This window comes from Cnephaeus nilssonii, assembly GCF_951640355.1.
Source record: "Cnephaeus nilssonii genome assembly, chromosome: 15".
In the NCBI taxonomy this organism is placed as follows: Eukaryota; Metazoa; Chordata; class Mammalia; order Chiroptera; family Vespertilionidae; genus Cnephaeus; species Cnephaeus nilssonii.
The window spans coordinates 34851901-34878749 of record NC_137086.1 but is presented as its reverse complement, the minus strand read 5'-3'; the positions used below and the strand labels follow the sequence as shown (position 1 = coordinate 34878749).

Here is a 26849-nt window from a genome sequence, read left to right as displayed (position 1 = left end):
GGTTAGGGTCAGAGGAAGATGTAATTGTAGAAGAATGGTCAGAGAGATGCAGTGTTGCTCACTTTGGAGAGAGTGGAAGGGAGGTACGAGCCAAGGGATGTGGGTGGCCTCTAGAAGCTAAAAATGACAAGGAAATGGGTTCTAGCCTAGAACCTCCAGAAAGGAACATAGCCCGGCTGACAGTTTGGTTTTAGCCCAGATGGACTTCTGACCTAAACATTGGTAAGATAATAAATTTGTGTTGTTTTAACCTACTGAGTTTACAGTAATTTGTTCTAACAGCAATAAAAAAAATGAATACACATTCAGAGGAGTGCATTCAGAATAGTGGAGATGCCCGGCTGGTGGGGCTCAGTGGTTGAGCATCGACCTATGAACCAGGAGGTCATGGTTCAATTCCCAGTCAGAGCACATGCCTGGGTTTCGGGCTCCATCCCCAGTGTGGGGTGTACAGGAGGCAACCAATCAATGATTCTCTCATTGATGTTTCTGTCTGTCTCTCCCTCTCTCTTCCTCTCCTAAATCAATTTTTAAAAAAATCTATCTATCTATCTATCTATCTATCTATCTATCTATCTATCTATCTATAAAAGCCCAAGCGACTGTTATGACCCAATGACCAAACGACTGATTGCTATGATGCGCACTGATCACCAGAGGGCAGATGCTCAATGCAGGAGCTGCCCCCTGGTGGTCAGTGCACTCCCACAGCCAACCTCCTGTGGCCAGCCAACCTCCCGCGGCCCCTCCCCCTAGTCAGCCCTCCTTCATCAGCCCTGAAGCGGGGAGTCGGCCAGCCAACCCCACATGGCCTCCCCCCCCCCCCCCCCCCCAGCTGGCCCTGATCAGCCCCGATCGCTGGCCAGGCCAAGGGGCCCCACCCGTGCACGAATTCATGCACTGGGCCTCTAGTATATATATAAAGAAGAATAGTGGACACATCTGAAACCTGGACAAAGGAGCCACTGAAAGAAACTTGGGTTATTTAATTGAGAGAATAGATGATTTAGTGGGATTAATTTGCTCTATTTAAATATTTTAGGGCTTTTCTGCTGCAGAGATAAGATCTGGAGGGAAATAATTTTCAGCTGTAAGGAATTATCCAGATCAGGGGAGACTTCTCAGGGATGGTGAGTTTTCTATCACCAGAATGTTTAAGCCAAAGCTGGGCAACTATTGGCAGATATATAGAAGGAAGACATGCACCATATAGTTAGTTAGACCAGAAACTTTATTCAGCCTTTTCAACTCCAAGAGCATATATAGTTTTAAGAAAAATATTTATTTTAGTAGTTATTTTTATATTACCTTATATTCATGACGGATTCCTCTGAACTTCTACACCACATTAAGTTAGTGCCACACTGAAATTACCATAGGTTGAATGACTAAGACTTATCTAATATTAGGCTAAACTTGCATTTCTAGGAAAAGAGCATTCCATTAAGTCCTTTAAAAAGTAAATGTTTTCAAGTCCTGTTAATCTTTTAGGTTTATCTTTACTAGTGGAGTCCAGTAGAGGGCGATATGGTACTATTAATTTGGTTTATTGGTGCCTCCTCTGGGGTAGTATGTGGGCGTTTGCTCACTATTGATTTTAAATGCATATTGTGTCTCTTAAATGTTACTTTGGTTGTATGAAACACCTACCTTTTTTTTTTTTTTTAGAGTTTTACTGTTTATTATATTTACTTAATTAGATATAAATGTTACATTCATTCATCTATTTAAATATTTATTGAGCTTAAGTATTTCTGTGAAACAATCGCTCTAAATCTTCCTCACTCTTCAGATCCTTTTTTGATGTCTTATTACATATTTATATGTTTAATTATTTTCTTATTTAAAAATAACTGAGATACAGTTGATTATAACATTATATTGATTTTAGGTGTACAACATAATGATTCAATATATGTCTATACTGCAGAATGATCACCACAATATGTCTTGTTAACATCCATCACCATACCTGGTAACAAATTTTTTGTGTGTGATGGAACATCTTTGTTTTCTTTTTCTTTTAAGTTTTTAAATTGAATTTATTGGGGTGACATTAGTTCATAAAACCATACAAGTTTCAAGTGTACAACTCAATAAAGCATCACCTGCACACTGCACCGTGCACCCATCACCCAGAGCAAAGTCTCTTTCCATCCCAATTTATCCCCCCTTTATTAATTATTATATTTTCCATCTGAATAACTATAAACCTACTTTTGCCCACCCCTATATATACATACAAATGGCAAATTAAAGAGCCATGCTATTTTTGTTATATATTAATTTAAAAGCTATTCATATACTTTGAAGTATTGATATAATTGAAACTCTTGATTCTTTTTTCTGGTGGAATCTCAGTTTATCTATGAAGTGGTTGTTAAAATGCTACTCTGAGTATCAGGTCCAATATAATGTGAGGGGAACTAACTTAGATGAAGAAAAATAAAATAGTTTTTATTTAAATGTGGTCTTGAAGTATCCATAAGGAAATAAAATAATGAAATTGATGCAAAGGTATCAACATGGGTAGCCCTTTTAATATTAAGAATCATAGTATAAAATGTTTCTGTTTAGAATTCAGTTCACACCTAGGATTTAAATTTTCTGTGAAGTTAAGGTGTTATGATGTGTATTGACCATATGATACTGATTTAGTATTATCACTATAAATTCATATTAGGACCATGAGATAGTAATTTTAGTTTGTATTTGGATTGTATTTCTGAAGGCATCACAGAAATCCTCTACCTTTCAAGGAAATGAGCATGCTTACTCATGCCCTATTGTAACCAGAATGCTACATTGCTATTCCAAAAGATTTTTTTTTAAATATAGACATGTATTCAGGGCACTTCTGTGGGATAACATTTTTATTCATGATGTAATCCAACTTATAAAAATCTTACAAAAAATCTTATTTTGCAAATAAGATTAAGATGGTCCACATGTGTCTCCTTTTTTTATATACATAAAATAAAATTTACCACGTTAGCAATTTTAAAGTGTCCTAATCAGTGGCATTGTCATGATGTTGTGCAACCATCATTACTATCTAGTTTTGCTATTGAGTTTTTTTTTCTTGTCTCTAGTTTTTTAAAGTTGCTTTTTTCAGTTTATTTTGGCCTCTCCCTTGTGAGAGGCCTTCTTCAGTTGTTTGCTGACCCTTGGCTGGCCGGTCTTATTTAAGCGTACAGGACGAGAAGCAATTGTAAACTGGAGTGCATGAATAAGGAGGGGTGGTTGACAGGCAATTTTACTGTCTCCATTGTCATTATCTTTAGGACTTTCCTCTTGAGTAGGCCACATTCCTCAGAGAAGATGCAATTTCCCATCTAGAGAACTGCCAAGATCTAGAGGTGGGGGCAGTAGTAGTGGGTGTATGCCATGATCTTATTGTCTATGTTTACTCAGTGAAGTAAATGTAACTCATGATCCCCCCAGTCAAAAGACCCCCATTTTACCATCTCCAGGAAAAGACCTTATGGTCTTTACAGGAGTTAGGGAGAGGCATTCACCTGGCTGTTTGGAGTGGGTAAGATGTTTAAGGATCTACCTCTTTTTCGAACAGATTTCAGTCAATCTTCCTTTTTTTGATCCTCCTACCTCTATTTCCAAATTCCTTCATGTTGTTTATTACTCAAACTTTAGCTGATTGCCTATCAGTTTGTCCTGCTGCCAGTTTGGGATTCCGATTTTGGCCGGGGGCCGGGGAGGGATGGTCTACTAAGTCCTTTACCACTCTTCTATTTGCTTTCCCAATGTTGTTGTTCCCTACATTCTCACTGTCCCCATCCTGGAAGAGTTTATGCACTTTTAACAAATCTCTTTACTGTTGGTTTATAAGATTAGTAAAAGTTCATCCCTGCATTTGATCTCCTCTCCTTACCCAGAAGTCCAAATATATTTGTTTACTTTTAAGATATAATTTTTGCATTTGTCTCACTTTAATTTTTATGATAGTTACATTATTTTTATTTACTACATTAAACAAATGACCAAGACCAAGGTATACAGTCTTGTTCTTTTTATATGTGCGGTTAGAAATATTTTTTTGTGCTATAGCAACTCTAATGTATACCTATCAATTTAGTTTTTATTTTACAACTTAATTATACAGAAGAACATGAAGAGAAAATATGTGAAAAAATATTTGCAGTAGGGTTTATATTCCTTTTTGGCTTTTAATAGGATTCACACCCAGAAGGTCTGCTTTCTCCTTTGCCCTCCCCAGCCACATGTCCTCAGTTCTTTAGGAAACACTGACTTATGATGTTTACAGTGTTTGCAGATTTTAAGGTTATGTAGTGAGGAGTGGTAGATGGAAGAGAAGGGTAGAAAAAATTCACTACCCGTTAGATTCTTGAGACATTTAATAATCATTACACACACACACACACACACACACACACACACACTGAGTGGCCAGATTATTATGATCTCTGAACCCATAATTATCTGGCCACTCAGTGTATGTGTGTGTGTGTGTGTGTGTGTGTGTGTGTGTGTATACATATATATATATATATATATATATATATATATATATATATATGTGTATATATATATATATATATATACACACATATATATATATGCGTGTATATATATTAGAGGCCCGGTGCATGAATTCGTGCATGGGTGGGGTCCGGCCAGCCTGGCCAGGAGGAGGGGACATGGGCGGTTGGCCGGCCTGCCTACTGGTCGAACTCCTGGTCGAGGGGACAATTTGCATATTAGCCTTTTATTATATAGGATATACACTGAGTGGCCAGATAATTATGGGTTCAGAGATAATAATAATCTGGCTACTCAGTGTACATATTATTGATTTCAGAGTGAAAGGGAGAGGGAAAGAGAGATAGAAACATCAATGATGAAAGAGAATCATGGATCGGCTGCCTCCTGCATGCCCCACATTGGGGATCAAGCCCGCAACCCGGGCATGTGCCCTTGGCCAGAATCGAACTGGGACCCCCCCCCCAGTCCAAAGGCCGACACTCTACCCATTAAGCAAAACCGGCCAGGGCTTTAATAATCATTTTGACATCGCGTGAACTTAGGCCTTTCTTATTTGTTTAGTTGTTTTAGCTTCTATTTTTGTTGTACAAATTAGTGGTTGTATATGAATAACTCACCACACTGCCATTCTCTAGAAATTTACTTGAAATTTCCCAGACACCGAAGCTTTGTCATTAGATCTTGCCTTGAGACAGGCCTTCACCAAATTATTCTTAGGAATCTGTGGTTCCTTTTTTCTTCTTTCTCTCTCACTGTCTCTATCTCTTTCTCCCCCTGCTCTTTCACCCCCTCCCCCCACTGCCCTCTCTTTCTCTGCCTCCCTCCCTCCCTTCCTCATACTATATGAAGGTGTCTTAATAAAGATATTGGCAGGATTTAAACTGGGCAGGATCTAAGGTCCAAGTTTCTCCTTATCCCAGTGTCTCGTTGCATTTTGTTGTTGGGTGTGTGGGTTTGATCCGCCTTGACCGTTGCCTTTATGTCTGGCATACCTGTTAATCAGCATTCATAGCTAGAAACTGGCCCAATGCAGGTGCTGTTCCACACTCAGATTCACAACAACATTTTAAAAATATCACCTTCCTTAAACTTTAAGACTAAAACTAGAACTGAAAGTTTGGAAGGGACAAGGCTCGAGGAAAGCCCCCTTTTAAAAAATGTGCTTCAAGAAGTAGTTTAATATATCTTTTGAATTATACACAGGGAGTCAGCCTTATAGAGACAACAGTGAACCTTTTTTTGGTAGACTATCTCATTTAAACTTTTAATTAGACAAGAAACAGCATTCTTCCTTCATTGTTCTGAATCACTTGTTGCTAAACAGGAAGAGAACGTGAACTCAGTTCTTTCTGTCTTGAAATCCCATGTTTTCTGTAGGATATTTTATGACCTCCTTGCCATCCTGGTTCTGACCACTTGTGCAAGTCCCTGGGAAGAAAAGGAGGTGGCAGGCACACTAAACCTTAACAGATCAGAGGAGTTTATTGTTTACTTGGAAAGATTTTGTTAGAAGTTTTCAGTGCATGGCTTTGATATATTTAGAAAGACTCAAATATACGTAGCTTGACATAAAACCTGTTTCTCAAATTATAATAGAATTCATTAATTTGGAGAAAAAATTTTCTTTAAAAGCAAGATCATGATATATGGGGTGTGTGTGTGTGTGCTGACATTTTTTTAGTTTACAAAGCAATCTATTCTCACAACACCTCTAAAGTTAGCTATTGTATTTATGGGGAATGATTTCTGATATTCTTTATTTAAGGAAGTTTTGTTTTTATTCTAAGTTTACTAAGTTTTAAAATGAGAAATGGAGGAAAATAGGTAGTAATCTGAGATTTTATGTGGAATGACCATGTGTAAGTATCTGAAAGTTTTCCCTCAGAAACCATCCAGTTTATCTGAAGCAGAATTGACTAGAGAGGTATAGACTTTGCTGCCTGAGACCAGAGCAGAGTAGGGAAGGCGGTTGCAGGTCTCTATTCAGACTGTAATCCCTCACTGAATCCTATTTTCCTTGGAGGCCTTCACTCCAGCCATCCTCTTGCCCGAGGCTCCTGAGTGTAGACACTAGTTCAGTTTCCCAGAGTATAAATCTTCTGCTCTTGCTTGGTATCAGGGAGGTGACCCGGGGTCAGTCCATTCCTTCGGCAAGCCTTCAACCACTCCCTTTGGTTGGCCCACGTCTCACCCTCTGTTGTCTTTTGCCTCCAGTCCTGGGTTTTGAGGGCAAGTACCTTCCTTTGCCGACACTTAGGGATCAGCTGCTTTCCACTCCTGCATCTGTCTTTGTGAACTGAGAGTCGGGGTGATGAATTATTTCCTTGTTAGATAGAGTTTCTATTTTCTGTTTCTCATTCTCCACCTTATTTTGAGATGATTTTCCAGAGGAGAGGTGGGCAGAAATGTCTTTTTTTCACCATCTTGAAGCTAGAAGTCTTATGATTTTATAATAACAAATTCCTTTAGTATATTAAAAAAGTAATAGCTAAAAATTAATTTTTTTTAAACTCAATAAATCTATAATTTAATTAATCAATGTCACCCCAATAAATTCTATTAAAATTAAATAAATAAATTATTATCCCTAAGAATATATTCAGTGTAAATCATGTTCAACACACAGAATGCTTTCTGTGATAACTTGGAATAATTTTTAAATATTTCTCTTTATGGAGTTCTTGAGTTATTTATTGAACAGGCCTTTTTCAACAATTAATAGATTCTCAGCAATGAGCAATTAGTTTATCACCTTGGTATTTCAAAACTTAAAATTTACTTTTAAGAGCTGTTTTTCTTGGTAGTAATTTTGAAGTGAACTTGTGTTTACGGCTATGGTATTTCACTGCAGATGCTAGTTCTTGAAGATCAAATTCTAGGAGGAAATACTTTTGTACCCTCTCAGCCACACCTAGTGGCTAGCAGTCTTGGTTGAGATGTCTTTGCTTCACTGATATTTATTAACTCTAGAGTTACATGAAATTCAGTTGCCAAGTTATCCCCTCTTTAGCATGGGACACTATCTGTCTTTATGTCTATCTCAGACAGAGCCTTTCGTTCATTGTAGCTGTTCTGTTTTTGTTTTTCTGATTCCCCCTCTCCCCCACCTCCACTCCAACCCCACCTTCCCATCTCCATACAATTTCCCCATGATTATATCCAATCACATCCTTCAGAGCCAGGCAAACCTCAGCACCTAGAGTACACCAGAAATTCTTCTCCTTAAAATGCACACCTTAGAAATAGTAATTCTCCTGGAACTGGGTCAGTGGAGCTGGACAACCTAATATGAACCTGCAGAGTTGTCCTATCTTTGCTGATTTGTCCTTGCTTCTCCCCTCTCACCTGTCAAAAATAAAACATTCAACCTCTAGAGGATTTTATTGCCAACAGTAGTAGGAGAAGCTGGAGTGAGAAGGTCTTATGTCTCACTGCATTTTCTTTTTTTTTCTCAACTCTGTGGGAAAAAATAATAGATTTGTAGAGGTTTTTGTACATAGCTGACATAGGTTTTATTCATCAAAAGCAACACCCAGACTCAGACTGTTGGTCATTATATTACGGTCTGATATCAGAGACTCCGGGGAAAAGAAGAGTGGAATTCAGGCAAGGAGATGGTGAAGGTGAGGACTCTGGGGTGAGAGATGTGGGGGAAGAGTCTACCTCAGCTTAGTGGTAGAGTCCAGGAGAGTAATAGGAGTGTATTCTTCCTTCCTTCCTTCCTTCCTTCCTTCCTTCCTTCCTTCCTTCCTTCCTTCCTTCCTTCCTTTCTTTCTTTTTTAAATATTTTTATTGATTTCAGAGAGGAAGGGAGAGGGAGAGGGAGAGAGAGAGACCCATCAATGATGAGAGAGAATCATTGATTGGCTGCCTCCTGCATGCCCCTTACTGGGGATCGAGCCCACAACCCGGGCATGTGCCCTGACCAAGAATAGAACTGTGGCATCCTGGTTCATAGGTCGATGCTCAACCACTGAGCCACGCCGGCTGGGCCTCCCTTCCTTTCTTACCTTCCTCTTTCTGCCACTGCACTTGACATCAAACCTGACACATGGAGAGGAGTGGGTCCTTTGTGAGGCAGGTGTTCAAGGTTGTAGCAGATTGGAGAGTGGGGAGAAAGAGGAGGTAGAAGAAGGGGAGAAGGAGGAGAAGGAAATCTTAGGCAGTTGTGCTGGATGAGAAAAGGGAAGAAGAGTCTCTATTGTTACGAACCTCAGTATTGAGTCTAGTTCCCAACCGGCTATTTGTATGCAAGAAAAATAAATGTGTATATGTGTGCATGGGTATGTGTTGGAAGAAGAATAGGGAACAGGAATACTACCTCTATCTGCCCAAACAACTATTGTCATTTCCCTGTTGGTACAAGTCTATATTTGTATTGTCTTTGTTATTATAAATGAATCCAAGAGATGTGTCAAATTCAAAAGACTTTAGAGTTGTTTTAAAAATATGTTTTTATTGACTTTAGAGAGAAAGGAAGGGAAAGGCATAGAGAGATAGAAACATCAATCAGCTGCCTCCTGCACGCCCCCTACTGGGGATTGAGCCCACAACCCGGGCATGTGCCCTGACTGGGAATTGGTGACCTCTTGGTTCATGGGTTGACCCTCAACCACTGAGCCACCCTGGGTGGGCAAAAGACTAGAGTTTTAAGGGCATTAATGGTTATTTGAAACACCTACATCACTGCTAATCACCAAGTTTTCTTGGTTTGTGTCTTCATATTTAAGCTGCCTACTCTTCTCCATCCCCACCAGCACGGCCATAATATGCTATTTCTTGCTTGAATTACTGCTTTAGTTTACTACATGTCTTCATTTCCCTTAGTTCCCATCTTCCTCCTCTAATTGACACTGCAACCAGAGCGAGCATTCCTGAAGACAAATATGATCATGGCTTTCCATTGCTTAAAATCCTCCATGGCACCAAATTGCTTTAAGTGTAAAATCTAACTCCTTAGCATAGGCACAGTTGTTCTGTACCTTTGCACTCCCCAGCCACATGTCCTTAGCTCTTTAGGGACTCATAGTTCCCAGAACTTTCCTGAAGCTGTCTGGTTTTTGCATCATAGAGTTTCTGTATTTGGAACATACTTCCCCATTCTTTCCCCAGTTAATTCTAAGTAATTGATCCTTCAAAGCTCAGATTAGGTGTCACTTCTCCTACAAGACGGAGCTGAGGGTGCCTTACATGGTCCCTTGAAATATGTCCCTGACATAGTCACCACCATTCTGTATTTTTATCAAGATTATTATGATTAAATTTTATTATTATTTTACTCCCCTTTATTCTCTCCTACATCATGAGTTCCCGATGGGCAGAGATTGGTCTTTCATCTCTGTATTCTCAGCAAAGATCTCACCACATAAGTGGTACCCACAAGATAATGAAGTGTAGAGCCCTTTCATGTTATAGTTGAGGAACTAGCATATAGAGAGATAAGCCACTTTGCAAGTGATCACACAATATTTAATTTTTTTAATTGATTTTTTACAGAGAGGAAGGGAGAGGGATAGAGAGCTAGAAACATCGATGAGAGAGAATCATCGACCAGCTGCCTCCTGCACACCCCCTACCAGGGATGTGCCTGCAGCCAATGTACATGCCCTTGACCGGAATCGAACCTGGGACCTTTCAGTCCGCAGACCGACGCTCTATCCATTGAGCCAAACCGGTTGCGGCTGATCACACAATATTTAGAGGCAGAGCCAACCTTTTAGGGGTTGTTTCCCTCAGGAATTATAGACTCAGGTTCTATAAGGCCAGACAGGCAACATATCTGAGAAAAGTGGACTGTCCTTTTCAGCATTCTGTCATTTTTTTCTGGAACATATGCCTTTTTTACACTATCTTTTCTATGATAAAGAAACATTTTGGTATAAGAAATATTTTATTTTTCTCTTAAATATTTTCTTTTCACATAAGAAAGACAGTGTGAAGATGGTGGTTATAATGTGACTTGATGAGTTACAGGTCAATGCTGGTTCTTTGTGCCTCTATGAGATTTTGTAGGTAGATAATTGTGACATTTCTTATGTTATAGTTTCAGTCTTTGGATTCATGCCCTTGCTGGGTACTGAAAATCTGCTAACCTTTCTAGTTTAATTTCTAGTTGTTGAACACCCCCCCCCCCTACTCACATTTATGCACACATATACATACTCTACGCTCCAACTTCACTAAATTGTAGTTCCCCAACATGCCATTTTTAATGCCTCTCTCTCTCTGTCCTTCCTTCCTGTCACCTCTGCTTGAATCAGCCTCAATTCCTGACCCTACATTACCCACTCTCCTCGTTAGGTACTGGATGAACTGCTTCCTCAGAACTCTAAGTTCAAAAGGCATAGACTTTCCCTGGGGTGTGTGTGTGTGTCCAGAGTACACAGCATTTTAGCAAGGATACTGTTCAACTGCCCCATTTAGAACTTGCTTGGAATCTATATATATAAAAGCCTAAGCGACCAAGTGACTGGTCACTATGATGTGCACTGACCACCAGGGGGCAGACGCTCAATGCAGGAGCTGCCCCCTGGTGGTCAGTGTGCTCCCACAGCCAACCTCCCATGGCCAGCCAGCCCCGATCGGCCCTGATAGGGCCAGGTGGCCAACCTCCCGCAGTCCTTCCCCTGGCCGGCCAGCCAACCTCCCACAGCCCCTTCCCCCAGCCAACCTCCTGTAGCCCTGATCAGCTCCAATTGCCGGCCAGGCCAAGGGACCCCACTGGTGCATGAATTCGTGCACCAGGCCTCAGTTTTTAAAAAAATATATTTTATTGATTTTTTTACAGAGAGGAAGGGAGAGGGATAGAGAGCCAGAAACATCGATGAGAGAGAAACATCAACCAGCTGCCTCCTGCACATCCCCTACTGGGGATGTACCCGAAACCAGGGTACATGCCCTTGACTGGAATCGAACCCGGGACCCTTCAGTCCGCAGGCCGACACTCTATCCACTGAGCCAAACTGGTTAGGGCCAGGCCTCAGTTTTTTTAAAATAAAGTTAAAGCAGAGTCCAGGATTAAATTGTGTGGGTTTTGAATTTTTAGGAGGTGATATACTGCCTTCGGTATCAAATTTGATTAAGCTTGATAACTTTAATGCCATTTGACTCTTTTGGGGAGGAAGAATTAAATTGCTTGCTCTAGAGAATGAATTTTTCCCATTGACTAAGGAATCGAAGATTTATAAATTTAAAATTATCTTGGTGACCTAAAAGAGAGAAATGTACTTCCTTTTCCCCAGCAGAAGCAGGTACAGGGCATTTTTAACACTTGGTAAAAATTGCATAATTGAGCACCAGGAACTTGTTTGGGATTTAGCTTTCCAGCCGTTGCTGTGTGATGAGTTCTGTGGGACCTGCTGGCATGCTTGAGCAGGGAGCCTAGAGCATTAGGAAGGGAAAACCCTTTAGCAGATCTCAGGTACTGAAGAGATTTGATTTAATTTTACATGTTACACATGGTAATCTGGTTTCCCTTGGCAACCTCCAGTTCTGCCCTACTTTATAATCAGAGGATGACAGGGAACATTGCAGACTTGATGGCATCACCTGGAAGTGACTGTTGAGAACAGCTTTTGCCTCAAAAGAAGAGAGAAAAAGGTTACTGAAAAAGAACAAAATGAGTCTGAGCCCCCTTAAAGAGGGGGCAGGTAAGATAGTTCCCTAAAGCTCAGATACCGAAGAGATTCCATTGATGAGGGAGATTTCAGAACTATCTATAGTAGAGCAGTTTGGGATCTGAGGGTCTCTGACTGCTAGTGATATGCATACTATACCATGGCCATACACTTTCAAAGAGGCCCTGAGTAAATGGAAGGAGAGATGGAGGGGGTCTGTAGTACTACAAATGGCATGAGGTTGAGCTAACAAGGCAAAGAAACTATCAAATCAGAAGGCACTGATGAGACAGTTAGGCATTGGGAACAGTTCTCATCCTTACCTACCTAGTGATTATTTTATTCTGTTTAGCTCATGTCCAAAGGAAGTAATGCACGTAGTGATTCCAAATGATCGTAAAAAGGACAGGGTTCTACATATGAGCCAGTGTGTGTGTGTGTGTGTGTGTGTGTGTAGATGGGTAGATAGATCAATAGATCTATAGATATCCCTAGGTTTTGAGGTGGATGTGAGTGATAATGACTGGCCAGTGATAGAAACTACATATGGCATTTTATCGTCTTACGTGTGCTTCTGTCATCTTCACAAAGTGCTGTGTACTGAGGCAGCACGTGCCATTACCTTTTTTTAAGGTGAAAGCTATGGTAGTCTGATGGCAAACTGAGAAATCTTACTGTCACACACTTACCGTGTAAAGCATTTTGCATGAATTTCATTGAATCCTCAGAATGACCATGATTGTGAATGTGATTTTAGCATTTTTTTTCAGTTTTCTATTAATCCTTCCCAGAACATTCTCCCTAACATTTTATTATGAGAATGTTCAAACACATAATAAAGTGGAAAGAATGAACACCCATATACCCACCTAGATTCTACAGTTGTTATGATTTTTCTATATTTGCTTTTTTGTATATCTAGCCATCAATTTATCTACCATCCACATCCGTTTTTGTTGTATTCCAGAGTGAGTTACAGACATGAGTACCTTTTACTCCTCAACACATACATGTGTATATCATTAATTAGGCATAATTAAAACTGTGTTAGCCCTATTAGAAAACAAAAACAAAACAGAGCCTTCAATTCTGTGTTTTAGGGACATAGTATGTCCTCAGTCACTTTGGGACTTTCTCTATGCAATAGTAAGATATTTTAAGGAAAAATGTAAGCTACCCATGTCAAAAAACACTTGTACCTCATTAATAAGAAATAGAAATCTGTACGAGGGTGGGGGATACCCCTGTTGAATTCCTAGGCCACAGCCAGCAGCGTTGCAAAGTGGCTTCTTTAATCTCATTTCTGATTTTATATGAGGTTGAGGTCACTGCCACATTTCTGAACACTCCCTTCTCTCCCCAAAAGGGGAGTTTGATTAGAAAATTGGTTAAGAACTTTGTAATGATATTGGAACTGAATTTCAATAAACATTTTTTTCCCCTTTTCTTTCTGGGTGTGACTACATTGCCTACAGCATGCTGCATGGTTGCTGGTAAAACAGGAAATGGGGTAAGTAATTTAGGTAGGGAATTTTTACCACCATTTAAATTAAGCTACCTAATTCTTAAAGTACTTTTACTACCACTATCTTTTTTTTTTAGAGTGAGTTCACTGGCTACTAGAGAAATTGGCACAAAGAAAATTTTCATTGTATAAATTTAGGTGTCAACCTTGTTTAATTGGTTTATTTGCATAACATTAGCAGTTTTTTTTGTAGATTTAACATGAATGTAAATACATACTTTATATTCATTGGCCACTTATATAATGTAGTTTGGCAAGTTATTTTAAGAGAATAAATTTTATACTGATTTTAGAAATTAATTTATGAAACTATGCTATAAAAGATACAAAGTAAAATCCTAGTTAAGGCAGAACAATAGTGAGTTTATACATAGATGAGACATAGAAAACAGGTCCACAGTCCTTCATTGCAAACCCTTCAAGGCAAAATGTGTTGTGGAATTTAGAAATTTTTAGATTTTTGAAAATGTAATATGGTGTTAAATACCATATATAACATACATTCCCCTCTAGGGTCTGGGTTGCTACTGTATAATCAAACATTAATACTTCTACAGTGAAACATATGAATATTCACACTAAGTTTCATGAACAAAGTCTCTAAACAGTCTCACATGTTCAATTCACTGAGCTAAGAAAAAAAAATCTTTCATTTTCCAGAGCTTTTCAGATTTTAACACTGAAATTTTTAGACTAACATAAAAAAGGCCATGTGACTGCTAGAGGTTTTCTGTGTACTCTGGAGAGAAAAATTCAGAGAGAAGTATAGATTTCTGTATTAAACTCTTGAATTTGGTTAAGTAATTTATTTAAGAAATAATTGATTTTTAAAAAATATTTCACATCTACATTTTTCAGGGGGCGATACCACATATTTACCAAAGGTTTTGGAGTTCGGTTAGGTTATGTTAGATTAGTCTCAAATGCTTGTGATTCTGGCATAACAAAATTTGATACTGTATTTGAGGAAGTGTTTAGTGTAGTCGGAGCATGCTATTTTCTGAATTTTCTAGTTTCCATCCACATTGCTTGTGAGTTGCTGTTGTTACTTCTTTTTTTTTTTTTCAGCTAAGCTCTTTCCCACTTTATTTTATTTATTTTTTATTTTTTATTTATTTTTTAAAATTTCTTTATTGATTAAGGTATCACATATTTGTCCTCGTCCCCCCATTCCCATCCCACACCCCTCCCCACACATGCCCCACCCCCCTGTTGTCCTTAACAGCTGGTTAGGCTCATATGCCTGTACACAAGTCCTTTGGTTGATCTCCCCCTTTACCCCCACCTTTCCCTACCCTCCCCCCGAGGCCCGACAGTCTGATCCATGCCTCCTTGTTTCTGGGTCTGTTCTTGTTCATCAGTCTATGTTGTTCATCATTTCCCCTAGATGAGTGAGATCATGTGCTATTAGAAATACACTTATAAGAACCGAAAATGAGACAAGCAATAATGGTTATGGTGACAGGCAAATGAATCAGTGTGTAGTGAGTTTCTTTCTGGGCCAACAGTTCTTTTGAGACCCAATTTCAATGTCCAACAGTTCCTTATGTGTACATGTCAGCACTGACATTTCAGTTCTGGATGGTGGACAAATGGTGGTAATGCAGGTCCGACTCTGTCTGGTTTGGTCCTGGGCAATCTGCAGTGATGCACAGCTGCTAACTGCTAGTATGGGAAGGCCACATCAGCGTCTTCTGTCTCTGGACTGCTTCTCTTCTGTCTTCATGGCTGGAGTAGTCCTGTCGATTCCTCTCTTGCTGGAATCCACATGGTCTCGGAGTTGTATTCTCGACCAAAAGTTAATAAAGGAATATTTTCTATAAATTTGACTGGGAATCCTTTTTCAATTTTTGCCCAAATGATTTTCCTCTGGCTTGTTTTGTCACCTTGTGTGTTTTTCATGGGTGTCTTGCTTTTAGCCTTACAATTAATTTTCTAAGGTATTAATTTTCTAGATGTAATTTACTTACAGGATATTTTTCCTTACATGATATTCCTCTACTACCCCCTCCTTTTTTGATTTAAATGTTAGGAGGCTTTTGAAAATTTTATAATGTAGTCTTGATGGCTTTTAAATTTTAATTTTTTGCACCATAATATTACTGTTTTAGGTTCATTATATGGTGCACAATTTTATCATGAGATGAAGTACCAATAAAAATTTTAGTTGACACTTTAGGAACACCTTTTTGTCCAGTACAATTAATTTTTCTAGAATATTCGCTTGTTTCAACTAGCCAATTTAAATTTGCCTGAAAACTTGACTACTATTTTACTGTCAAATTTATTACTCTAACAATAATCTTGTTTTACCCTGTAAATATTGGTGGAAGGGATTATTTGCCTCTACTCAAGAAGGCTGTTGTTACTTCTTATCGAAGGATTTTAAACTAAGTTGATGAGTTCTTCCAAAAGATCCCGTTCAAAAATATAGAAAGCACTAATTTTTGTTCTCAGTGTCCCTAAGTCTTTTTATGTTCAAAAGATTGTGGGAGAATTGCCATTATAGAATTGACTCAAGGAATTTAGAAAAAATTAATTGTGTTGGACTCTTTGATCTAGTTGGTTGTCATGTTATATCTATAGCAAAAGTGGTTGCAATTGACATCCTCATCAGTAGTTACCTGATAGAGGAGGGAAATGTGGTTACTAAGTACTAAATTGGGACTGAATTTAGTATTACACTAATTCCTCTAAAGGACTATCAAGCATATGCTAGGGGCCTCTGTGAAAACTAGAAAAGTCATTAGCCACATTCAACTTGCAGGATTGAAAATCTGGCATTTTAAATATTTGCATAAGGTTAAGGTTTCCAACTCTTTCCCCTAGCTCTTTGATCTGGAAGGAAAAACATGCATATAGTTGAAGTTTTTTAACTGGACTGAGAAGCTCTATATATACTTCAAAGACTATGAAGGATTTAAAATACCAGTTTTCTTAACTACACATTGAGTAATGTTTTTAGGATTGACTTTTGCTGCAACCCATTGTACTTTAGAGTATAAGCAATTTTTAAATAGTTTTCCATTCTTATGTTCTCTGTTTCAACTTTTTATCCTTTAAAATGCATTCTCACTTATTATTAACCTTTCAATTGTGATACTTTTTTAATGGAAATATCATTAAACTATTGATACAATATCAAGATAGTTTTTTTAAATACCTAATTATTTTTTTATATTTAGAAAATTAGAAACAGTTTGTGAAGCTCAAACACTTAGTGCTTGAATAAGTTCTTGAATGTGTATTTGTTTTTTAACAATTGATTAAATTTAGCCATTAGCTAAGTTACGGTCTTATTTTCTACCTTCACTTAGTAGTGTTTTTTTTGGTGTTGAAGAATTAAATTATAATAAACATTGACTATAAGGAGTCATTTCTATCAGCGAAAATTAATTTTTTTTCAATTAAAAATTTTAAATTGATTTTTAGAGAGAGAAACATCAATTTGTTGTTCCACTTATGAATTTGTTTGTTGATTCTGATATGTGCCCTGACTGGCGATCGAACCCACAACCTTGGTGTATCAGAATGACACCAACTGAGCTACTTGGCCAGGGTATATCAGTGAAAATTAGACATTTAAAAAAATGAGTCACAAGTTGGCCCTTAATATCTCCTTTGTTAAAAGTAGCCCTGTGAATAGCCATAAGACTGATTTGAAGTTGTAATTATATGACTGATGTGGGCCTGTTACTTTATTAGTGATACTGCAGTGTTCTCAGCAGAGTAGAGCAGTTTTAATAACATCATACCATGTTTTTCTTTCCTCTTACCTCAGTTCCTTTCTCTCACAATTCTAGTTTACAAACCAAAGACTAGAAACCATAATTGGGACTTCCCCAAACCTATTTATTTGCTCATGAGTAGATTTTGGGGGAATGTCAGATTTTTATGCAGACATTTATCTGATATTAAGATGATGAGTATTTCAGAACATTGATACTTTAGGATTTAGTATTTCTTCTTCAGCAGTAAAGAAAAAAGTACAGCTTTTACATATATTTCCCAAAGTAAGCCCTATTGTCAGGAAGAGAATCGATGCAAACAGTTTAGTCTGGATGAGATTATTGTAATAGGCAGTTTTGTAGTTTCTGAACAATAAACAACCCTCTCTATCCCATCTGTCTGTCTTCTGATGTATAAATTCTGGATTTCTGGCAATTCTAGCTCAGAAAAACTCCTTAGCACACCTTTGTCTCTGAAACGTTCTACACGGTCTTTATGCCATTAAAAATCAAAAGCTGCTTCCTGATTTTACTGGAATGTAAGGCCCATGAGCTCATGAATTTTTTGTCTGCTTTGTTCTCTGTTTTTTTTTTTTTAATCTAATGTGTAAAATAGTGCCCAGGACATAGGAGGCACTTAATAAATACTTTTTAAATAGTTGCGTAAACTCTTGCCTTTAGTAGAAAAAGTGAAGTTTTTCATGTCAGTGATTTAATTTTTATGTTATTCAGAAAGCAGAGTCTGTCCCTGGGAAGAAATGACATAGTTCAGCTAAAAGAAGCCTACAAGTGGATAACTCACCCCCTGCTTTCAGAGGAACTGGGTGTTCCCACTGATGGAAAGGTACTGGGTCATCAGCATGGTTAATTTCGTTCTCTGATTTCACTAATTTTACTTCATTATATGGTGCAGTTTTGGTTAGCCAAGAGAATATTCTCTTCAAATAATCCAATGGAGGATTTTTAAGCCTTTAAAATGATCATTTCTAACAGTCTTAAATTGAGGTTAAAGTTTTTCTTTCTTTTTTCTAAAGACTTCTTTGTGATCCAAGACACTTAGGAGGGTAACAGGTGCAGTGTACCCTAATTGACCTTAAGAGGTTAGAAATGAATCTAAGCCTTTAATATATTTATATTTTAATTGTAGAGATGGATTTACTGACACAAAGCAATACATAAATAACTGAGCAAGTATAGCGTGCAGTCTAGACTATTTAAATTTTGTTATCTGTGGCTAATCTTGTTTTCAAATATGCAGACAGAATCCTCTCAACTGCAGTGATCCTGGGCTCAGCCTGTTCCCTTGTTGCTATTTCAAATCCCTCTGTTGAATTTTATGCAGAGACTGCCTTGGAAAACCGAACACTTAACCATCTCCCTATTCCAGAGCCGACCTTGCCTCAGTCTCTGGAATGGACTGAATTTTTGGGAAGAGCTAAACAAGTTTCAAGATGTGGAAACAGGATATATTCCCAGCTCACTTAAATTAAATTGTAATAATATGGCCTCATTGCTTGGTCATTTTGCTTGAAGGAAATTCCCTGAATATCAGACACACCCCCATGCCAGTAAAATCATAAAACCATTTTTCAAAGCTAAATATTTTTTTAAAATTCACTATTCTGAATTATATAGCTCTGTTTCCCTCAGTTAGTAAGAATAAACTCTGGCTGTCCTTTAAACTGAATACTGAGAGAATAGAAAATAAAACCCACAGACAGCATGAAGAGGAAATGAGGTAATGAAAGTACTTTGGAAATTAAAGAAGTCATTGACGAAAAATATTTTTTACCTCAAGTTTTATTTTTGAAGCACAAATGATTTCTTATATGTTGACTCAGAACCGAAAATAGAAAACAAAAGATGTAAAAATGTTCTAATAGAGTCAGAAGGACTGAAGTTTTCTTGAGTAAAAAAAAAAAAAAAGTGTTGTAATCTTATTTTTATTTGGTAGATTAGAATAGAGAGAGAAAAAAACAACTATTGAGATTCTAGAGTAGCTAATCGGCTTGCTGACAGTCCTATGCAATCTGTAATGTAGTACTCAATAAAAAAGGTAAGATTGTTGCATGGTATGACATTCATATCTTTTTCTCAATGTGGAATGTTATATATTCCCCATGGTCAATGTACACAGTATGAAATTGTGCTTTCTTGTGTGTACAGGGATGTTTATTTTAGCATTTTTTTTTAATACTAGAAGAACTTACTACAACTAAACTGTCCAACAGTCCCTAGAGTTGAAAAGATGTCCATGGCATAATGTTCATTGCATGAAGCAGTTATCCAAAAGTATGTTTACTATCCCAAGAAGTATATACTGTACATTTATGTTTATATTCATAAGAATGGCTTGAAGGAAACACACCAAACTATTCCTGGTTCTGCCTACCTCAGTGGAGTGGGATCGAAAACCTGCCCTGTATTTGATCGTTTTACAAATTGTATGTATTGCTTTTTGTAATAAGACAAAAAATTAATATCTCTCTTTTAAAATTCAAACTTATTAAGAAGTTTGAACACCTTTAAAAAGCCTCATACAGAGTGTTTAAGCATGTAAATGAAGTGCTTTTTGCTTTGCTAGTAATTCTAATCCTCGTATTGCCTGGAACAATTCTTCATTTCTTTCAGTTCTCTCTTTCCAACTCCCTGAATTCTCATTCATCTTCACACTTAATGTATATGCATGTACAAAAGTCAGACACGCTGATTTTAAAATTTCTTTCAAATTTGTTTTTTTGGTAGGATCACTAGTGGTTGAACTTTAGGAGTTAAAAAAAGAAAAAAGACAATTTCCTCTACAACTGCTCTGTGTACAAGCTGATTTGAAAATAGCAGTATTTCCCGTTTTCCTTGTCACTCTTTTTCTGAGCCCGTCTTTGAGAGTTCACATTTCTATTTCCATTCATAAGTTGTTAGGTGTTGGTTTCCTTTTGCTCATTTTTAAACTGTCTTTTATAATTTTTAGAGCTTGTTTGAAGTGAGCGTGGTCTTTGCTCACCCAGAAACGGTGGAGGATTGCCACTTCCTGTAAGTTGCCGCATAAACAACAATGCCAGTTGTATAGCATTGTCAATGCGTTTTGGTTTTCATGAAAATAGTATTGCTCCTCTTTCTAATGAGTACATCAGAACTTGTCATGCCTTAGCAGGTTTAAAATGTGCTCTCTAACGTAAGGTCTAGCCAGGGGTGGGGAACTATTTTTTCTGCCAAGGGCCATTTGGATATTTTATAACATCATTCACAGGCCATACAAAATTATCAACTTAAAAATTAGCCTGCTGTCTTTGGTCAGATATTTAACGAGCTCACCCCTAGTGCCTTGGCAGGGCCAGACCAAATGATTTCACGGGCCGCAGCTCGTATAGGGATTTATTTGGTCTGCTCTTGATATCCTGAGTTGAATAAAGTATGTTTGAATTATATTCACGGCAAAATAAACTCATTCACCTTTTATATTAACTTGAATTTTACCTAGACGTGCAATATGCCCGGATTGCTTCAAGCCAGCCAAAAACAAACAGGTAAGCATTCCTGGTTCTTATTCTTTAGTGAGTTTCGTCTGAGCTGATTATTCAAATTAGAAACAAAACAAAACAAAACAAAAAAGGTATGCAATAGTGATGTGGCAACCTATTTTACTAAGAATCAGTCTTTAAATCTTTCCATTTGCTATGTTTATTTTTATTCTTTTCAGCTCTCAACACCTTTGCCTCCGGCCAGAAAGTCATAACTGCACTCATGGTTGTGTCATCATCTGGATTGTTACCCTCTTGTTGAATTTAGAACCCGGGTTTCGATGATGTTTCTGTTAACCGTTTGGGAAAATTTGAACTTACAGATTTTAATTCCCAAAGTGACATCATCTGGGAAAATCCGTGGTAAATTCAACAGCATTCCAAACTTTTGTCTAAGATCTATTTTCTAGCAATTGGTGTTTTAAAAATATAATCCAAAGTGAATTATTTTATTGTACTGAATAAATACGATTTCAAGCTCTATGTGCAAAAAGGGCATATTGTTCAAACTCCCCTTTACTGTCTGATGTGAGCTGGTCTTCATGTTAATGAGTACATTAGTTGGCATTTACTTTTAGTTTCTATTATACCAGGATAGAGTGGGATGGCATGATACTGGCAAACTTTCATGTCCCAGTTACTTAGCTGGTTTTGTGCAGGCTCAGGCATTCCTGAATGTCTGACATCCACTTTGCCGTTCTGGTTGTTAAAAAGAATGTAAGTTTATTGTCAAAAATGCTTCATTTGATCTTCCTCTTGCTTTGATTAATTGCCAAGCCTTTTAGAACTGGTTGGTGGAGTGGAAGGGGGGTAGCGGGGAGTGGGTTGTAACATTTGCTGAATGCTCTGTGCAGAAATGACTAGAAATGCAGGCCACGCCTAAAGTAGCACTTCCCGGCCTTTCTCGTGTCACAGTTGGTTGGAAGCAGTAATCCTGGTGCTGGCCACTGCCCCAGGCCCTGCTCCTCAGCCCCGATGAACGACAGGGATTGGAATCTTGGCACAATTGTAGCTCACTGATTTGCCATACCAGTTGGGAAATTCTGTCCCAGTGACCTGTAAGCCATATTTATATTGAAGATCTAGGTTTATTTTTTTGTTATCTTTGAGGAAATATACAAGTATCAGCATCAGATAATAAGATAGGGAATTCTTGTCAAAGCACCATAGACACCACACCATTTGGCCAATAGGGGTTGTATAGTTTTAACTGTAGTTCTCCTGCCTTGTGGCTGGTAGTAAATAGAGTGACCTTAAGAGATTCAGGCCTAGAATTTCCAATCTGAACAAACAGGCACTTAATTTTCAGCTCTAACCCTGTGACACCTTGGGGTTCCCCAGAATGTGATTTAGAAAATTATGGCCTTGATGATAAACTGCTGAGATGTCTACATGGCACCCCTTTTCAGCAGTCAAGTGTCATTTCTCATAACAGACAAAATAATTGTGATTTATCATAGTAAGACATACTAGAACTAATTACTATTATACCAGGATAGAGTGGGATGGCATGATACTGGCAAACTTTCATGTCCCAGTTACTTAGCTGGTTTTGTGCAGGCTCAGGCATTCCTGAATGTCTGACATCCACTTTGCCGTTCTGGTTGTTAAAAAGAATGTAAGTTTATTGTCAAAAAAAAAAAAAAATATATATATATATATATATATATATATATATATATATATATATATATAAAGTAATTAGTTCTAGTATGTCTACCATATGATTTGGCTTTTCTTATTAAAAAAACCCCTAAGTGGGACATTTGTTGCAGATGCCCTTCTATTCAGTATCGTGGATTTGTTTTACTTAGTGGCTGCTGAGTGATGTTGAGTTGCTAGATGCCAGAGCAGGCTGGTTGGCTCTGTTCTACCCCTTAGCCTGGCAACCAACTCCTAAATTATGTACTGTAGCCTCTGCAGGGATATAGGGAAGAAAAGGTAGATGAATCGACCTAAATTCCTTTTGAGCCTGCAAGAAGATTTTCCAAGCACACTCCTGCAGTGTCATCATTTTCGTATTTGAAGAATGCCACGCGTTGAGGGGAGGGGGACCGTGCGGCGAAGAAGACATGTTCTGCTAGGTCTGCTGGGTATTGTAGGCAGACGGGACCGAAGGAGAAGGGCTGTAGGAGTATAGTGATTGCAGGACTGAACCATATGAACACTTGTACATTTTACTTATTTCCTTGAAGCTATTACGTATTTCTCCTTTTTTTAAAAAAAAATATATTTTATTGATTTTTCACAGAGAGGAAGAGAGAGGGATAGAGAGTTAGAAACATCGATGAGAGAGAAACATCGACCAGCTGCCTCCTGCACACCCCCCACTGGGGATGTGCCCACAACCAAGGTACATGCCCTTGACCGGAATCGAACCTGGGACCCTTCAGTCCGCAGGCCAACGCTCTATCCACTGAACCAAACCGGTTTCGGCTATTTCTCCCTTTTAAGTATGGTTTAAAATGGTAATAATTTCTCCAACCATGTTCTGTGTTTCACCTCTGACGTTTTTCTCATCTAGCTGATAAAATGTCTTTTCTTTTCCTTTTACCCTATACAGTCAGTATTCACTAGAATGGCAGTTATGAAAGCTTTGAATAAGATAAAAGAAGAGGATTTCCGCAGGTAAGTAGAAACATGGAAACGAGGAAGCATCATGGAACTTTAGAAGAAAGGGAATGGTAGCGAGAGTTTGGGTTATTTGTCCCTAAGACAAGACTGGAGGTATTTCAGGGAGCAGGATTGTGCCTTAGTGATCATTCTACCCCCAATCCTTGGCTCGGTACCTGGCATTCAGTGGTGTTCAATAAATGTTTGTCAAATAAATTTGAATTTATGAGTCAAGTCCAACTTCTTCATCTCATAGAAAAGGATGTTGCTATTCATATAGAGGGAATTGACTTGCTTATTATTTCAACTGGGTAACAGAGTAGTGAATTTAGAGCCAGGTTTCCTGACTCCCCAGTCCAAGTCCTGCATTTTGTAGTATTATCCATCTCCAGAAAAGGGAGAAAATATGCTGAAATACAATAAGCCTTCTATTTCAGTCCTCAGTGTGTTTATTTTATTTAATAAAATGTTATAGTTTATCCTTCTAGGATATCCTTGAATAAATTTCAAACAATGAAGTTACGAGGAGGTTTTCCTATATTTTACTGACTAAAAGTGAGTCTCACAATGAAAATATTTTTATCAAGTTTTCTAAAGTAAGGACAGTTACTCTCTATAAGCAGTAGTTCTTGAGTTCCTAAGTGATTTCTTTGTGGAGACATCTTGGGAAACTGTGTGAAACTTTCAAGACAAACATTTTGTGTGAAGTCCACATCTAGTCATTTACAGGGATGCTCCAGTTCATGGCTTTGGAGGTTCCCAGGTGGTGGGCAGAGATTAAAGCCATACGCTGCTCTTCCCTGTCTGTTCTCCGGTGGTTTCTTGCTAAAAGGGCAGGATGGAAGAGTGGACATTCCACTTTTTCTAACTTTTTGGTCTGATTCCAAAGGTTGCAGTTGGAATGAGAAGGGAAAAAAAGTACCCTCCCCGCAGGTGTGACCAATCTCAATGCACCCCAGCTTGACCCAAATGCTTGAGGATTTTTGTAAGCCAGCAGCAAGTGTTCAGAGGTAGCAAAATGGCTAAAGAATCTGGAGAGGCTTCCACTTCATGTATGCGGGTTTTTCTCCCAAATTTCAAGGCCATTGGAATTACCATCTGGGAGCATGAGGCCTCCTGGGTGTGAAAGGCAGTAGTAAATCAGAGCGCGGACCTCCTCAGTGACTCTCTCCTGGAGGCTAAAAGACCCGTTTAGATCCTAAACTGGAAGTCAGGGAGAGGCCGAGTCCTTTGAGAGACTCAGGCCCTGTGTGTCTGGAACAACGATGACTCATTGTCGTGGTTCATTATCATTTCCGGAATATAGTAGCTATAAAACTTATTTTGTTTTGCAGGCAGTTTCCTTGTCCTCCAAACTCACCAAAGGCTGTATGCACTGTTCTTGAAATGGAATGTGCTCATGGTGCTGTCTTTGTGGCTGGTAATATTTTTAGTCTAGAATATACTTACACTGTCAACCTGCTCTCCTTTCTGAAAAACTCAGCTGACTCCTCCTCTCTTTCCTTCTTCTTGTTATTCGATTCTGATTGGTTAACTCTTTGAGAACTAGAACTGATAGCCAGGCTTATTTTAGGTTATATAGGTATTCACTCGGGAGATTTGTTATTTAGAATGCCATGCCAGAAGGAAATGACACTTCCAAGGTCATAATAGTTTTCATCTGAGATGGCCTAGTGGAAATATGAGTAGATGTCGAGACCCAAAACTGGTCGGAAGAAACACAGCCATGGAGAGGATTTTTTTTTTTATAACATGAACACAAACTTGCAAAAATAATTTTATTATCTGCAAAATGACTAAACACTTGGCTTCTGCCTGAAAAGAAGTTGTTGTGTTGACTTTCCCAAGGGTAATCTAGCAGACAGTTTTTGTTTTGAAAGCTACAGCTGTTTTGTAGTAATAGCTGAAACGAAATTGATATTTAGTTTTGACTATTGAGTGAAATGAGGTAATGAAAGCTACCTTCCTTAGGGGAGCTTTATTCAGAAACCAATGAGTCATATTCTGTTAGGGTTTTTTTTTTTAAGTATAAAAACTTCAAAATTTCCTGTATTTGAATTCTTTAGAATATATTATCACCAATGACTATTACATTGAAAGTGTTATTAATCAGGTGTAAAAGCAATAGTTGTTTACTAAAAAAAAAAAAATCCTTGGTGTGTTCTGTAATAATACAACCTGTTTTGTCAACCAGTCAGATTAATAAATATATTGAGCCTTCCTTTAGAACTCATTTAATGATTCATATTATGTTGTTAGCCATCTCTTCTTTTGTTACCTTAACTATTATCACTTAATTATCTATCTGTCTATACGTTGTCTCCCCAAACTAGATTGTAAGTTAATTGAAGGCTAAGCCTTGTTTTACTTATTTATTTTTGTTTTATTATTATTATTATTATTATTGCTAAGCCTTGTTTTATATCATAGGGTATTGGCATGCAATAAATAGTTGCTGCTTTTTTTCCTTATCCCATTGTGTTAATCACATCATTCCATCAAACCTACCTTATATTTCTCTTGCAGGGAGATATAATAAATACTCCAGGAATCTGCCACAAACTCCTTGGATAATTGATGGAGAAAGGAAGCTGGAATCTTCAGTGGAAGAATTAATTTCAGATCATCTTTTGACAGTATTCAAAGCAGAGAGTAAGTGTTACATTATTCACATTTTAAATACGTTGTCATTCATGAACAGACTTCTTGGAGGTGGCAGGAAAGATTTCTGGGTTTTGTAAATCACCACCAAGTCTGGGCCTCTGGCCTGGCAGCTTCCCATAAACAGGCACGGCCTTGGCTGAGCTCCTCTGACCGGGGCTGGATTTGGGCCAAGGTGCCAAGGATTTCTTTCCTTTTTCAAAATGACTGCTCTTTCCTGGGAAAATTCAAAACAGTCTAAACTACTTTAAACAAATGCACTTACACGCTGACCTTGGGACACCTCAGCTCTGACCTCTTTGGTGGAATTTGAGGAAATTAAAATACAGCTTGTGCCGAAACCGGTTTGGCTCAGTGGATAGAGTGTCAGCCTGTGAACTGAAAGGTCCCAGGTTTGATTCCGGTCAAGGGCATGTACCTTGGTTGTGGGCACATCCCCAGTGGGGGGTGTGCAGGAGGCAGCTGATCGATGTTTCTCTGTCATCGATGTTTCTAACTCTCTCTCCCTCTCCCTTCCTCTCTGTAAAAAATCAATAAAATATATTAAAAAAAATACAGCTTGCACATTCAGTGCTTAACAAATGCCTAGCTTCCATTATAGTCACTAAAATGTCCTGGGGAAAAAGTTGAAGCCCAGAGAAAATAAACCAACAGCTACCATTTTACA

The 26849-nt window shown here is 38.2% G+C and overlaps 1 protein-coding gene across 6 annotated transcripts in view; it reads left to right on the top strand.

The window, feature by feature from the left end:
• PUS10 (pseudouridine synthase 10) overlaps window positions 1–26849 on the top strand; it is a 59953-nt gene that overhangs the window by 12806 nt on the left and 20298 nt on the right. For all 6 annotated transcript variants that reach the window (XM_079791784.1, XM_079791783.1, XM_079791782.1 and 3 more), the window contains exons 5-11: window positions 13613–13647; window positions 18123–18234; window positions 20359–20420; window positions 20869–20914; window positions 23472–23536; window positions 24856–24941; window positions 26048–26173. In XM_079791784.1, the coding sequence (XP_079647910.1) occupies window positions 13613–13647; window positions 18123–18234; window positions 20359–20420; window positions 20869–20914; window positions 23472–23536; window positions 24856–24941; window positions 26048–26173 (532 nt within the window). The remainder of the gene's footprint in view (window positions 1–13612; window positions 13648–18122; window positions 18235–20358; window positions 20421–20868; window positions 20915–23471; window positions 23537–24855; window positions 24942–26047; window positions 26174–26849) is intronic.